This window comes from Euleptes europaea, chromosome 12, assembly GCF_029931775.1.
Source record: "Euleptes europaea isolate rEulEur1 chromosome 12, rEulEur1.hap1, whole genome shotgun sequence".
In the NCBI taxonomy this organism is placed as follows: domain Eukaryota; kingdom Metazoa; phylum Chordata; class Lepidosauria; order Squamata; family Sphaerodactylidae; genus Euleptes; species Euleptes europaea.
This window is the reverse complement of record NC_079323.1, coordinates 39911099-39927466: the sequence shown is the minus strand read 5'-3', so window position 1 is coordinate 39927466 and position 16368 is coordinate 39911099. Positions and strand designations below refer to the sequence as shown.

General features: G+C 43.1%; 1 protein-coding gene across 1 annotated transcript in view; it reads left to right on the top strand.

Annotated features, from left to right (window-relative positions):
• PROS1 (protein S) overlaps positions 1–16368 on the top strand; it is a 36012-nt gene that overhangs the window by 6222 nt on the left and 13422 nt on the right. Inside the window, exons 3-8 of the mRNA XM_056858188.1 lie at positions 2800–2824; positions 5558–5644; positions 10482–10604; positions 10768–10899; positions 12819–12944; positions 16177–16298. Coding sequence (XP_056714166.1) covers positions 2800–2824; positions 5558–5644; positions 10482–10604; positions 10768–10899; positions 12819–12944; positions 16177–16298 — 615 coding nt within the window. The remainder of the gene's footprint in view (positions 1–2799; positions 2825–5557; positions 5645–10481; positions 10605–10767; positions 10900–12818; positions 12945–16176; positions 16299–16368) is intronic.

Below are 16368 nucleotides of genomic sequence, written 5' to 3'. Positions count from 1 at the left end.
AGCTTAACATGGTTGTTGTCAGTTTAAGACTGAGAAAATGTGTGATGTGCATAGGGCACTGAAAAATCAGTGTGTGCGAAGTATTTATATTTTTAATGCCCCACTTTTTCTTCGCCATGGAAATTCAAAGCAGATTACAACACCATTCTCCCCATCTCCATTAGCCCCCCAGTGATCTTGTGACATAGATTAGGGTGATAGTGACTGGGCCAAGGTCCCCTAACATACTCCCGTGGCACAGTGGGGATTGGGTCTCTCACCTCCTAATGTAATACTACACCATACTGGATCTCAATTGGATAACTTTAAGCAAAACTGAAGCATGCAACAAACAGTTGCTTCCCATTAATACATGCAAACTGGCATTTCAGTTTCATTTTATGTGACTACATATTGAAATCAGTAAATCTTTCCACAGAAGGGGTTTAAATTCCAGGTGCATTAGCCATAGCTACAAGAGTAATTCTGCATGGAAATGACATGCCAAAGTTGCAGCTGAATGCAGTCTACCACACTTCTCTGTACCTTTTGGTGAACTTGACTAATAAAGTATCACTTGTGGGGGAAGGATGTAGTACTAGTTTAGATGTTACAATTCCTTTGTGAGTGCTGCCTGTAATTTCCTCTTGGCAGTGATGTTTTTAAACAGAAGAGGTCAGCACTTTTGCAAGGCTTTCCTTGTGTGCCACTGAACTGTGTGCAGCCTACTGTATCTGTGGCAGTACCATCGCATCTCTGGCATTGGCAGTGACGCAGTTGGGACAAGTGGGCTCTTTGCAAATGGCCACGCTCCTCCTTCCAAAGCTGACACCGGGTAGCAACTGTAAATGTGAAGTTGACACAAGAGTTACATCCAGGGAAAAATTCTGTTGACAAAAGGGGTGGTGATTTTCACTGACTCATCCCCCTACTCTGACTCCGACTTCACGCTGTTCCTTAGGTACCCTGGCCCTAGGGTTGCCAACCTCCAGGTGGTGGCCGGAGATCTCCTGCTATTACAACTGATAGAGATCAGTTCTCCTGGAGAAAATGGCCCCTTTGGCAATTGGACTCTATGGCATTGAAGTCCCTCCCCTCCCCAAATCTCACCCTCCTCAGGCTTCACCCCCAAAATCTCCAGGTATTTCCCAATTCGGAGCTGGCGATCCTACCTGGCCCCCAGAAGCTGCACTGAGGGGGGAGCATTTGGGGCTGCAGCAGAGCAGAGGACGTGGAAAAGTCCTTTCCAATCAGCAGTTTTGTTCAGCATGTAATCCATAGCAAAATATGATCAGAGAATACCATCATGATGGATACCTTTAGGTAGCAGTCATTTTGAATGGTGTCATCCAGACATAAGCATCTGACAACGTGCTTATCAGCACCATAGCTGTAAAAGATAATCTTCACTTCCTGTTTGTTTTCCTTCCCAGATGAAACACAAAATGAGTCTGTTAGGTCCCCTGCATTTAATATAGTATATAATTTGTGTGTTACATCAGAAAACCATATTCTATTACCGTATATACCCATGTATAAGCCGACCCGCGTATAAACCGAGGTGCCTAATTTCTCCCCAAAAATGGGGAAAAATTAGGCACCCGCGTATAAGCCGAGGGTTGGCTTATAACCCCTCCCCCCCACAGGCTTACCTGACAAGGCTCTCCAGCGGCGAGGGTCCGGCGGCGGCGCAGCCCGGGGGGGGGGCTGGGCAGCCTTCCTGCGGCTGCAGGAGGCTGCCCCAGGCCGCTCCCGGCGGGAGGAAGCGGCGGCGAGGCCCAGGGGGACCCGGAGCAGCCTTCCTGCGGCTGCAGGAGGCTTCCCCAGGCCCCTCCCGCCCGGTAAAAATGGCGGCGGGGGCGGGGGGGCCTTAAGCAGCCATCCTGCGGCTGCAGGAGGCTGCCCAAGGCCCCTCCCGCCCAAAAAAAATGGCGGCGGGGGCGGCGGGGGCCTTGGGCAGCCTCCTGCAGCCGCAGGATGGCTGCCCAAGGCCCCTCCCGCCCGGGAAAAATGGCGGGGGGGCCTTGGGCAGCCATCCTGCTGCTGCAGGAGGCTGCCCAAGGCCCCTCCCGCCCGAAAAAAATGGCGGCGGGGGCGGGGGGGGCCTTGGGCAGCCATCCTGCGGCTGCAGGAGGCTGCCCAAGGCCCCTCCTGCCCGGGAAAAATGGCGGTGGGGGCGGGGGGGCCTTAAGCAGCCATCCTGTGACTGCAGGAGGCTGCCCAAGGCCCCTCCCGCCCGAAAAAAATGGCGGCGGGGGCGGGGGGGCCTTGGGCAGCCTCCTGCAGCCGCAGGATGGCTTCCCAAGGCCCCTCCCGCCCGGGAAAAATGGCGGCGGGGCGGGAAGGGCCGGGGCAGCCATCCTGCGGCTGCAGGAGGCTGCCCAAGGCCCCTCCCGCCCGAAAAAAATGGCGGCGGGGGCCGGGGCAGCCTTCCTGCGGCTGCAGGAGGCTGCCCCAGGCCGCTCCCGGCGGCAGTAAGCGGCACGGGCCCGGCGGCGGCGACAGCGGTAAGTTTTCCCCCTCCCTCCTCCCTCCCCCCTCCCTCCCCCCGTATTGACCCGCGTATAAGCCGAGGCCGGCTTTTTCAGCCCATTTTTGGGGCTGAAAAACTCGGCTTATACGCGAGTATATACGGTAGACTTCTAGTCATTATCAAATAAGCAGAAAATAGTAAAGATAAATAAAATCATTTCCCTGATCTCTTAAACTTATAGCTCTAGTATATATTCATTATCCTTCAAAGTAATGCAAACAATTAAACTATGTGTCCTGTTATTTTAACATTCTAACTGGATCTTTTCTCCTTTTTTAAAAAAACAGGAATATTTCTATCCCAGATATTTAGGTAAGTTTAGCGCGCACACACAAATTTAATTGCATGTTTATATTTTCTTTCCATGTTATCAGTTTGTTAATTTAATCACTGAAGGATTTTTAGAAGGAAATTGAAGCTGGTGAAAAATCCTTAGTTAATTTTTCAAATTCTCTTTTATGTACGTTATTTATAGTCTACATTTCTCACTGGGACAAGGCCGATTACACAGAGTAAGTCAATACAATAAATACTCCAATAGACAGTGCAATGGGATTTAGATGGCAAGAATCTGGAATATAACCAGAAATATAAATAGAACCGAAGAAGAACACAAGTATTAAGATGATGTGCTAAATGATGCAGAAGTTAGACAATAGTACCCTACTTACAACAGACCGTACGAACTATACACAATAGTATAGACCACAGTCCCTAACTCTTTACCCAAGTTTTTTTTCTGAACCACTTTGTACAACCCTATAACTGCATAGAAAAGCCCTCTTGGGTAATTTAGTTTTGCATAGTTTGTGGAAAGCCAAGACAGCGAGAGCCTTCCTGACCTAATCAAGCAGGCCATTCCATAAGGTGGGGACCACAGTGGAAAGCACATGTACAGGTAGTTCTTGATTGTGCCCATTTGAGAGTCGGTACCATTTTCCCTTAGGACAGAACCAGGCATCATATGCTTTTCCTTGATCCGTTTTACCACTTTTTTTTTAACAATGCAGTTGTAGTGCTTCAGTGTAAAGGCAGATACTGCTGCAGGGGAGAGGGACTATTTAATTCTTGACATTTAATTATTTTTCATTATGCCGTTTCACTGCTGAAAATCCGCACTCCCCAGCTGTTTTTATCCTTGCTTGGGAAAATGTAAGCCAAGCCATAAATTCTGTAAAAGCAGCTGGGGAGTGGGGATTGCTAGTGAGAAATCTGTGGAGGTAAATAACTCTCACTGAGCAGATACAAAAGTCTAGCCCTCAGACAATCCTGCTGCTGCCAGGGCTGCTTTCTTTCTAGGGGCCCTAACAAGCTCAGTTGGCAATGCCCTCTCCATGAAGTGGTTAAGCAACCTCAGCAACAGGTGACAGAAATGGCTGCAGGTGTTTGTTTTCTCCTTCATCCCAGAGTTCTTAAAGTTGCCTCCAAGTGTGCTGGTAGAGGATTTGGGTGGACAAAGCTAAAATCATCACCCACCCCTCAGACTGTGCTCTCACAGCTGCTGTCTCTTGGGATAGCACGACAAAGAAGCCGCTTTCATACAGCTTTGTGTTTGTGAGAGAGAGAGAGAAAAGGGGCCCCGAATCAAGTTTTCACAGGGGACATTGGAGTTCTGGACCTAATTTAAAGACATACTGGGACACATTAAAAGGGGAAGCCATACGTTATTATTTCTTACAACTTCGTTCTAGGAGTGATTGGAATTGAGTCCCGCTAAGTTTCATGGGATTTGCTACATATATAGCTTTAGTCTTCACACGCTGAAATTGACTTCTTAAGTATCCCTCACATCTAGCAACCTGGCTATTTTATGCCCAAAATAGCATGGTTTTTCTAGGAAGAACTGCAGCAAACAGCCTGGAGGGGGGAAAGTGTCCTTTCCCTTTAATAGAGGCTTAATGGGATGTTATTTACCAGGTGATGCCATTAACCTCCAGGGCATGAAAAGATTCCACAGGTTAAGCTTCTTTTGTCCAGGCTTGTAGCATCCCTAGCCCAAGTTGGTTGAAGGTGTTTTATACCATAGATACTTGACATCCATCTACAAGGCCAGATCTAGCAGAACCTGGAGTCTTGACCCTTTAGGGGGAGTGGAACCTATCCAGAGCAGACCGAATCTCAATTTCATGGTCAACTTTGTTAGCACAGAAAAATGTATGGGCTAATTATATTTGACTTTGGCATATTTTTTTCACAAAGGCTGGGCTATCAAGAATGATAACTGAAGGTAAAGGTAAAGGTCGCTTGTGCAAGCACCGGGTCATTCCTGACCCATGGGGTGATGTCACATCCCGACGTTTCCTAGGCAGACTGTTTACGGGGTGGTTTGCCAGTGCCTTCCCCAGTCATCTTCCCTTTACCCTCAGCAAGCTGGGTACTCATTTCACCGACCTCGGAAGGATGGAAGGCTGAGTCGACCTTGAGCCGGCTACCTGAAACCGACTTCCGTTGGGATCGAACTCAGGTCATGAGCAGAGCTTGGCCTGCAGTACTACAGCTTACTACTCTGCGCCACAGGGCTCTTTGATAAATGAAGACAATTCAAAAAAATCACGCACATTTATCATGAAGCTTAGAATATAAGATTATAAGAACTCCAATGGCATACATAAACTCCTTTTATCACCAGTTACTATAGATTTGTAGAACTCACTGGAACTTGCTGTGAAGGTGGTATGGCTTTCAATTTCTCTTAGTCCTACAACCAGTTATAAGTTGGACAAAAATTCTGTCGCGTCAGAACCTAGTTTAGGACTGATCTATATAACCAGGAAAAAAAAAAACACCTGGTGTCATACTTCTTGCATTCAACTCCTTCAGATTTAAACTGCCGGAGGAATTGTATTATTCATTGCAACCACCTGAACAAAATTTCCTTATACACAGGAAGCTGACGTGACAGGGAGAAGCCTTCTCAATTTCAGCCTGTTTGCCTTCGAAAATCTCTGCCTGCAGTCTAATGATACCGTTTAGGGAGTAATTTAGCTCGTAGTATTTTAGAATGTGACATGGTCATTGTGGGTAAGCACGTTTATGCTTTGACAGACTGCCTGGCCTCTCACCGAGCAGGACTTTTCAGGACAGCTCCAGTGGCTTCAGATGTTCCAGTGGACCTAAGGTCTTGTGTGAAGGGTAAGCTTTTGTAATCACATACCTGAAGTGGAGAACTCATGGAGAATTGCAGAACAGAGAAATCTCATTTGTGCCTTTATTTTGTCCTCCCCCTCCTACTTACTGCCTTTCCCCACTCCTGCTCACTGTTGCCTCCTTCTACTCCTGGATGCTGAGATTGGAGAGGGGAGATTAACCCCAGGGTGGTGGTAGTTTGGCCAGACCAAATGATTTTGCGGGCCTTAAACATCCCCTGGGCCTGACGTTCCCCACCCCTGCTTTACTGGGATTCTCGCATGTTATTCCTATTTTTTAAAGAAATAGTGTGAGTGGGGTAAAGGGAGTGGAATCATGCCTTTTCTTGTTCTTTACATTCCCATATCCTAGAGTCTGAAGTGTTTTTCAGTTACCTGAACTGAGAGGAAAATCCTGAAGGTACTAAAATTAATCAAGGAGGGGGCAGAGTTTAACTCTCCTAGCTCACAATTTCCAGTTTGGCTTAAAAATAGATTCCCCCAGCCTGTTTGTTTGTTTTAAACATATGAATGGGAGGTTTCCTGTCTTTTCCTTACTGGAACTGATAACAGCTAGAGGGGGCATGATTGATGTCAAGGAAAAGGAACAAGCCGCTTTTGCATGAATTTAAAGATGCTGAGATATCTTCAATATTTGATCCTTATCTCCCTCGTAGTGGGAGGTCTCAGATCCTCAACCACAGTTCTCTGCAGTTTCAGCTGGTTTGGCCCTGGCTTTCATTAAGAAGACAAAACCATTTGATCCATTTTCCCCACAGTCTGCTCTACAATGGCCTTAGTGTTCTTCAGAATATACAGGCAAAAAGTTTGGTTCAGCTCTTTTCCAGATACTTGGTTATCATGGGGGAGGGATAAAGCTTTTCTTTCTTTCTTTCTTTCTTTCTTTCTTTCTTTCTTTCTTTCTTTCTTTCTTTCTTTCTTTCTTTCTTTCTTTCTTTCTTTCTTTCTTTCTTTCTTTCTTTCTTTCTTCCTTCCTTCCTTCCTTCCTTCCTTCCTTCCTTCCTTCCTTCCTTCCTTCCTTCCTTCCTTCCTTCCTTCCTTTTTTTTCTTTCCTCCCTTCTTACTCCCAGTCTCCATCTATTGCTTTCCTACCACAAAATTTTGCCCTTGTTGTCTTGCAGGCATGGTGCCTGTCGAAGGAGAGGAATATAGGCTTTGCTTCTGTTCCACCTCCCAGTTTGCAATGCCTGCCTTCATAAGGTATCAAGGAAATGTTAGCCCCTGTGCAGGTAAATGCAGCCCCAGAACAGGGAAGGAAATATCAAAAGGAGATGAAAATAGGGACTGCTTATATAATCAACAAAGCCATCCCCAAGCCAGTCAAGTAGAAACCCTGGGGACAAAAATGCTTGTGCAAATTAACCACTTCAGCAGGAGCGTCTTCTCACTCTCGTGCTTTGAAAACGTAGATTATCTGCTGAATCTCAGGTATAGATCCATCCACACAGTTCCAAAGACTTAATGGCACTTAAGTCCTTGGAAGAGCAGGTGGGGATTTATGTCATCCCTCCCACTGCAGACACCCCACTTCGCCCTGGTGTTGTTCCAGAGAGTCCTCTAGCCCCCAGGGACCAAACTACAGGAGGCTACAGCAGGAGAGCAAGCAGGAAAGCCCAGTCTCTACTCTGCCAGCCCCGCTCCCCCCATTTCCTTTCCTTCACTTCGGGTAGCTGTGAAAAGCAGACTGTTCATCTGGAACGTCACTATCATTAAAGAAGTCTGGAAATTACCTCAGTGGGTTTTTTTTTTAAGTGATAGAATTATTTATCTTAAACCTACTCAAGTTAGAAGGGATTTGGTTTAGATTTTTGTTAATTTCTGAATGATCATCCCCACTGTACATGTACCTATTTGGTAACCATTTATTAACTAGATGAATTTAATATACAATTTGGATATGAATATATATGCATCATTTTGTTTGTTGTCTGTATATTGTAACCAGTTGTCACACTTCATGGTTTACAATCTTCAAAAATCCCTATAGGATCATGAAGTAAATGATGTGGTCGAAACTGAATGTTCAGCAGCCCTTCGTCTAGTATTTATATTATTTATTAGCCACTTTTCCAAAAAGGCATTTGACACGGGATATTTATTCTAGTTATTTAAGCAGCAAAGGAGTCGACTGTGCTTATAACCAGATCCGCTGTGTTCGCTGGCACTTCAAATAGCTTTCACGGTGGAGACAACTCTCCAGCCCTCCAGCTGTTTCAATTTCACTGCAGTTTGTTTTAGCTTGAGCGGAGAGGATATTGATTCCCAGTCCTTTTTAATTAAGAGAGTCCGCCAATGGAATTTTGTATTTGTTTGTGCATTTCTCTCATCAATACTATCCCAAATATAGAAGTTATCCTCTAAGCCCTTTATCTCTTATTTGCATCTCATGTCCACTCATAAGTCATAAAGAAAAAAAGTCTTGCAAGAACCCATGAATATCCTTATACATTTGAAAAAACCAAGCATGATTCATCAGCCGAATATCACATCTGAACGGTAGCCAGTTTTTGGAAGCTACAGTCGCAGCAAAATTATTTCTCTCTCCCGTCAGCCGTATAAAGTACCTGTTACCTTCTGGCACGAGAGAGGCAGACGGCTGATTATCTTGACTATTAGTTCTACTTACAATCTACTCTTTAGGAACCTGTGTAATATTTCTTTGTGTTGGTGCTGTTCCGTGGGTTTGCACCCCTCAAAAGGTCTGCCCTGAAATGAAACCGTACATTAGGCTCCCCCATTTTCTGTCCTGCCTAATCTTGGAGATTTCTCGCTTTTTAAAAAATCTGCAGCAAGTCTTAAAGCAGCAGATTTGCTTGTTTGCCCTTCATTCAGTCTGCCTGATCTGATGACACCCAAAATGTACGACATAAGCAAAAAAGCAAGCTATGCAAAGCATCCCCTCGTCTTCACTGGAAGGGCCTCTTCACGTTGTTCCTGTAACAAAATTGTCAGGTGTTTGGAAACGGATCCCAAGTGGAAGATACATACTTATCCTTAAGCATCTGTCCCTGTTTTTGTCCTTGAGAACACAGGAGGGCAAAAAGGAATCCTTGGTAATTCTCCCTCATGCAATCAGCGATGGAGCACGGCTCCCAGACTGCTGCGCTAACGTGCCGGCAGTCACAAATTGAAGTGTGTTTTTATCCCTCCCTTCTCTCTTTTTCTTACTCTCATTAGGGCCTCTCGGGGAGTGGCAGGGCTGTGCGTGAGCACATTATCTTGCTGAATGGTCTCTAGTGAGGAATGCTGCTGTAGTTGATGTTAATTTTATTCCTCGTACGTGTCGGTGTCATAAAGTGGTTGTCACAGATTACCCACCGGAGAAACGCTGATGATATTACAAGCAAGAAAAGCGTTGGAGCCGTGTCTTAATATCATGGCAACCCGGTCTTTAAAATTCTGCAGTGGCTCAGGCTAACCAGACGAGAATTGGCTTGTAGTAACAGCAGAGTACCTGGAGGATTAGAGTCTCCTGCCCTGCTGTAAGCACTTCATGCCTCAGCAGCACCGCAGCAAATGAACATTATCTCATAAGAGTTCATTAAGTGGCAAGAAGAACTGAACCACCCGATATCACTGGCTATAACTCGGTGTCAGAGAGTATGCTTAGCATATACAAGGGGCCAGGAATCCCTGGTGTGGGAAAAGATCTCAGGTTTGGGAAATGTCTGTCTCTACTTAAAAACCTGTAGCAATCAGAGTAGACAATGGTGAGGTAGTCTTCTAATGGTGAGGTAGTCTTCTTCTAACTCGGTACAAAGCAGCCTTATAAGTTCCTGAATCAGTCGGTCTAAATGCCAGTCACACTCAGTTCTATCAACTCTCAAGCATCTTCAGTATGTGACTCACAGGAAGAAAGCTGCTGTTGGAGGTGGGGGTTTCCCCCCCACCCCCAAGGAGCAAAGACAGTAGAAGGGAAGGGACTAATCTTTATATTGATACTCCACTGTCCATTTATCAAGAATGGCCCCAAGTCACTGTGATGTCAGATGGCACCCCCACTCCCCTGGGGTTGTGAAGATCATCTAAATATTTGATGTTAACGAGAGCCCCAAATCTTTTTCCTGAGGTAGGCCCTGCCGAACGCTGTGTAAATCCGGTTCTGTCATTAACAGCGCAGTCCTTTCCCTCTTTGATTTCCATGGGCTTAGACCGGATTAGCTCCGCGCAGAATTGCCCCGTTATTCGTGTACCATAACAACATTGTTGCTGCTCCTTCAGGTATAGCTCTTAGGTTGTTTTGAAATCAAAGATGGAAAGCTGTGAGCTGGCCAGGTTACTGAGAAAAAAAGCTGTTGATTGAAGCGTTATCTGCAGGGGAATTAGAGGCAGGTTGGCAGTCTGCCATTATTTCACCCACATATAATACTTCAGTCAAGAGGTTGCTCCAGTATTTTCTCAGAAATTTGGCCAGGTTTGTGAAATCCTGTTTTGGTAAGCTACCTTGAGCCTCCTCGCAGGGAAAGGTGGGATAGAAATATTTTATTAAATTGATGTGTTAACTAAGATGCATTTGCTTTTTGTTTTTTTATTCAGCTTTCTTACCTATAGAGCTTGCAAAGGAAGAGTGGTTCATTTATTTATCAGCAACGAGGAAGCTGCCATTAGTCAAGCCAGTGCCTATGTCCTCTGTTGGCACTACCTTCACTAAAAGTCCCCACAAGCATTAAAAGTGAATTAGGAGGGCTACATTGGCTTTGTAAAGTATTGTTCTTGTATAGCAAGTTTCCCCCATTGTTTTGAATATTGCCTTAGGAACGGAAGGAACAAACAAGATTAGGAAAAGACTAATCAAAAGACTGCTTTCTTTTCTTCCTCTGCAGTAATTTCAGATCAATGTACACCTCTGCCATGCAATGAAGATGGTTATAAAGAATGCAGAGATGGCCAAGCCAGGTTTACCTGCATCTGTAAGCCAGGATGGCAAGGACTGAAGTGTGAAGAAGGTAGAGTTTGAACTGTAACCAATGGCAGCTATCAGGACATTTAAAAATATAAATGACAGAAAACAGACATGAATCCATTTCTTTTCGTACTAAACAATATGGTAGTCAGCAAACAATCTGTCCAAGGTAATGGTTCTGTTTTTGTATTTGTTTTTTTTCCTAGATATAAATGAATGTGAAGATTCAATCAATAGAAATGGAGGGTGCAGTCAAATCTGTATTAATTTTCCTGGAAGCTATCGTTGTTCCTGTGAAGATGGTTACTTTATGCTTCCAAATAAACTGAACTGCAAGGGTAAGGGCACTCTTATTAACATCTCTTTTCTCACATCGAGGATCACTGCCTGATCTTTGTGAGTCACCTCCCTCAGTATGTATTTTGCAATAAGTGGTCTCGTAACTATTTAAGATACTCAGGGGAAAACATAATTGCCCAACAAACACTTCACGATGAACCTCCCCAATATCTGAAATGGCGGGCTATGCAATACGTGGAATCTTAATGTGTGTGTTTGTATGTCTAGGCAGCTACCGACCCACTTAGTGATTTAACTTATAGAGACCCCAGAAAGGGAGTTGCCTTGAACCATGACAATTCTAGCAATTCACGCTTTTCAAACATTTCAACAAGAAATACCTCCAAATGGACGAAAGGGACGTCAAGTTACTTGGCTTGGGTCATAGATCTCGCATATGGACCATCTCGTAGACATGGTCATCTGGAGCATCTTCTTGTGTTCACGAGTACCAAGGCTGGCATAGGCAAGCTTCAGTATGCCTGTTCCAAATTTTCTGTGGAACTGTGTTTCTGACATCTCCAGCACTGAAAGGGAAAGCTAGTAATGTAACACATACATACCTAGCCCAAGAATCCGTTAGCCTTGTAAACCATTCTTCTGGTAGATGATCTCTACTTAGATAACGGTTGGGAGTCTGCTTCATGGTCTCAAAGCACTATCTCTTTAGCTTGTAATTGAATTCTGGGGCTCTGCCAGTGCAATCTTAAGCAGAGTTATGCCCTTCTAAATACACTGAAGCCAATGGGCTTAGAAGGCTATAACTCTGTTTAGGATTGTGCAATACGTTACGGTGATAGTGCTTAATTAAAAGGAAATGCCTACAAATGGTAACATTGGCAAGAATAAATTTTGCCAGATATTGGAAAGGAGCGAATTCTCCAAGCTTAAATACTTGGTTCGACAAAGTAAGAGAGATGTATGTGCTGATTAAATTAACTTACTATCAAAATAACAAAAACATAGAAGAATTGGATAGAATATGGAAACCCACTATATCCAGGATGGAGAACACGCTTAAAAGTTTAGATTCTGTTGGTGGTGGTTCATAAAAGAGAGTGTTTATTTAGAAAGTTATATGTTGTATAGATTTTATTAGTTGTATAAGTACTGGTCGAGTTTCGTTTAGTCAAAGTTTTTTAATATTGTATATTTGTAATTTTTAATAAAATTTTAAAAAAATGTTACTAAAAATATAAATAAATAAATAAATAAAAGAAAATAGAGAGTATGTGCTACCGATGGAAACATAAAGGCTTAGGGTTATCACTTCAATCTCTGGCAACCAGAATGAAATCACTACCCCTTTGAAAACTCTTTGTTCATATAACTAACTTTTTTTAAAGAAGGGGCATCATATCTGTTATTCTTTTTACTTTTATATATCTGCCAAGTGACATCTAACTCGTGAAATGGATGGTGGCTCTAGTCCATGGATCTCTGTGCTAGAATTAAGTTAGATCACAGTGGGTACCCATGTTAGTCTGTTACTAGTGGTAGAAAAGAGTAGGAGTCCAGTAGCACCTTAAAGACTAACAACATTTCTGAAGGTATCTGAAGAAGTGAGCTTTGGCTCCCGAAAGCTCATACCCTGCCAGAAATTTTGTTAGTCTTTAAGGTGCTACTGAACTCCTACTCTTTCCTACTGCTAGAATTAAGTGCCACTAATGCATTGTATCTTTTTGTTTCCACACAGTGGCACAGGACCTCTTTGTTTTTTTTAATTTTCATTTGAACCTAGAGATTAATGTTCCCATGAGCACGTTTCATTGGGGAGTAGCTTATGCCTCCCAGGCTTCTGATTGTCTCTTGAGCTCACTGCTACCCTTGAGTCATGTAGCAGGAGGCAAGTGCCTCAGACATGAAAAAATAATACAGTCCTTTGTGTTAGAAATGAGTACATGTTCTATTTGTACAGACAGGAATGAATGCATGTTAAACCAGAACATTTGTGGGACAGCGCAGTGCAAGAATACTCCTGGGAAGTATGAATGTGAATGTTCAGAAGGCTATGCCTACAATTCGACTACAAAGAAATGTGACGGTAATTCCTAATTTTTTAAAGCAGAATTGTGAATGTCTTTATCTTGGAGTGCTCACTTTTTTTTTTGTACCTTGTACATTAATTTATTGAGTGGTTCACTAAATAAGCTTTCTGAAAATTCTGAAGCTTTTTTTTGGGGGGGGGGCAATGGAAATTGGACGGGAATGGAAATATATGCAATACTTAATTGCCTGTCAAACCAAAACTTCTTTTACCAATTTAGCATATACTGCATCATTTATTACTTAGCATGTAAGATTGTATTATGTGGCATATTTATGACACTTAAAAATAAAAATGTTATCATTCTCTATAAGAAAAATGGCAAGTATACCCAGTACTTTAGAAAGAATTGCAAACTTCTGCACCCTGTGCTGCCATAGCACATGTACCTTTACTTTTTTGCCATCTGAGAGATAAGAAACATTAAAGATAGGGAAAAAATTCTGTAATAAACAAAACAAAGTATATTATTTGGACAGAAATTCATAGAGTCACAATTAGTACAACAACCATTATGTTTGGGTATTAAGCTAAATTTTATAGCATTGAAGACACTGGACTCTTCAGTGGATTATCAGAAAACACATTATAGCGTTTTGTTACTAAAACTGTTTATAGTTAAACCCCCCAAAAAAGTTCTTGACAATGTTGTATATATCTCCACCAAATTTCCCATTTGAAAAAATTGAGAAGTTCCTCAGACTCTTTCATGATGTTCATTTGGAATTAGTGAAATACTGTCACTCAAAAAGTGAAAATATTATTTTTTTGGAAATCTGTGTTTCCCAAAATTTCCCAATTTTTGCATCAGAAAAATTGGGGGGAACCTCTGGGAAAAATGGGGGGAAGTGTTTCCCTGAATTTTTCCAGTTTTTCCCTAGACCTTAACATCTCTATTTACAGGTAATCGAGGCTTTTTCATGCAGATTGCAAATCTTAAACTCCAGTGGAGTTGGAATTAAAAACAAATGTTCTTTCATTTAAAAACAAAAACAAGGCTATTAGTTTGGGTGACTTAGAGAATAAGCACATGGAACATAATATTAGAGCTACCATGTAGTATTTATTTATTTTATTTTTATTTTATTACATTTCTACCCCTCTCTCCCCAACCCGAAGGTCGGTCTCAGAGCGGCTCCTGACCCTGGGTTCATGGACAAGCAGCCAACACCATTTTTAAAACATTATTTCCCCTCCCCACCTACTCTTTGCAACATGCAATCTTTACAACAATTTTTAATGTTTGGTATATTTACAGACTGGCTTTCCGAAATTGGCCTGAGAGTGCTGTAATTGTGCCGAGTTGGCTTTTCGATATCTAGACCCAAGATTATCACCACTACATCACAGTGGTTGCTATACAAACTTACATCCAAACACCAAAAATGTGGATGAAGTAGCCTAAAGGTCAAGTACCAAGGCCAATCCATGCTCCTGATTGCTTGAGAGTGGTTGTGTGAAGAAGGTGCTAGGTTCAGTCCTTAGCACCTGCAGTTGCAAGAGTGAGGGAGTTGGTGATGTAGTGGACTTCTGCCTAAGATACCAAAGATCTGCCACTAGTCAGAGTAGACAATACTGAGCTTAGTAGACCAATGGTTTGGTCAGTCTAAAACACGTTCATGTGTTTCCAGGTGCCCACATGTGAATGTTTAGTGTTGTGAGGGCATTATCATATCATACATGTTTTGTGCATAATTTGAACACATGAAGCTGCCTTACACTGAATCAGACCCTTGATCCATCAAAGTCAGTATTGTCTACTCAGACCAGTAGCGCCTCTCCAGGGTCTCAGGCAGAGGTCTTTCACATCACCTTCTTGCCAAGTCCCTTTAACTAGAGATACCGGGGATTGAACCTGGTACTTTCTGCATGCCAAGCAGATGCTCTACCACTGAGCCACAGCCCCTGTCCATGGCTCTTCAGGGTCTCAGGCTGAGGTCTTTCCCATCACCTACTTGCCTAGTCCCTTTAACTGGAAATGCTGGGGATCGAACCCTGGACTTCCTTGGTGATTTCCCATCCAAATACTGCTTCGCTTCCAAGATCTAATGAGATCAGGCTAGCCTGGGTTTATTCAGGTCAAGGCAGATATAGATATAGACATAAAATCACTGCTCAATATATATTTTTTCTATTTTAACGTGATGTTTTAGGTACAGGCATTGTAAAATTTGTGCTTTATGTTGATGCCTGTATGATTTTCTTGCACAGCTAGAGTCTGTTTATTTACGTAGACAGCAGGTTACTAATACTGTCTTTCACACAGCCTTGCGCTTCTAAATTATTTATTGTGCTTAGCCAACAAAGCAGAGAATGTAGTTGGCTTTGCTCAGTCGGGACAAAATGTGTTTTGCTCCGGTCAGCCTACATTTTCTCTATGAATGATTGCTTTGCAAGCCCCCTGGGCTTCAGAATTTGGTACACACGCAGGCACACTTTCCTATATGTTTGTATTGATCTTATTTTGTTTTCTTTATCCAAGGCAGCAAGGGTGTATACGCCATGGTTGAGCATATAGAACATATTATAGACAGTATTTTTTTTTCCAACTGTAAGGGATAGTAATAGCCAATTATAGTTCCAGGATCCAAACAGATTGGGCTGAGCTTTCTCACACAGTCAGCTTCTCTGGCTTACAGCTTCACAGCCCAGTTCTGTGAATTTTTTGCTCATTCAGATAGTCTTTCCCACAGAGACATCTGGCTTCCAGTTTCTACACATGTTCGCTTGGGAGAGGAAAGGCTTACATATTCGTATGAGTGAGGCATTTGTGGTAGAGAGATAAGTTATTGTAAATTATTTTTATTCAGATATACCATCACCGACCTGGATGGCCCAGGCTAGCCTGATCTTGTCAGATCTCAGACGCTAAGCAGGGTCAGCCCTGGATAGTATTTGGATGGGAGACTTGCCCCAAGCACACAGTAAACTTCTTGTTTCAGCTGATATAACAGTGAAAACCAGAATGCCTGGCTGGTGAGCTTCCAGACTGGGCAGGTCATTGTAAGAGAATGTCTGCTCCGCTTTTGAGCAAAAATGTGAGGTCTGCAAAGCCAGCTTCCAGAAACCTGCCGAATATTCATCTCAATACATGCATGCTCCGCATTAGCCAAACTACAACTACATGTTTTTTAAGATACCCTTTTTACTCCCAACAATGCAGTTGTACATTTTGAAAAGAAAAAGCAGTTTTTAAGTGTCAAGCGGTGTGTTTCCCCTTTTGCTGCAGATGTGGACGAATGTGCTGAAAACATTTGTTCTCAAATGTGTATCAATTCTCCAGGAAGCTACACTTGCTATTGCGATGGCAAGAAAGGCTTCAAGCTTGCTCAGGACATGAAAACTTGTGAGGTAAGGAACCACTGTCACCTCTCCCTTTGTTGCTTTCCACGGTAAAAGTAGAGAAATGAAAGGTTCTGCT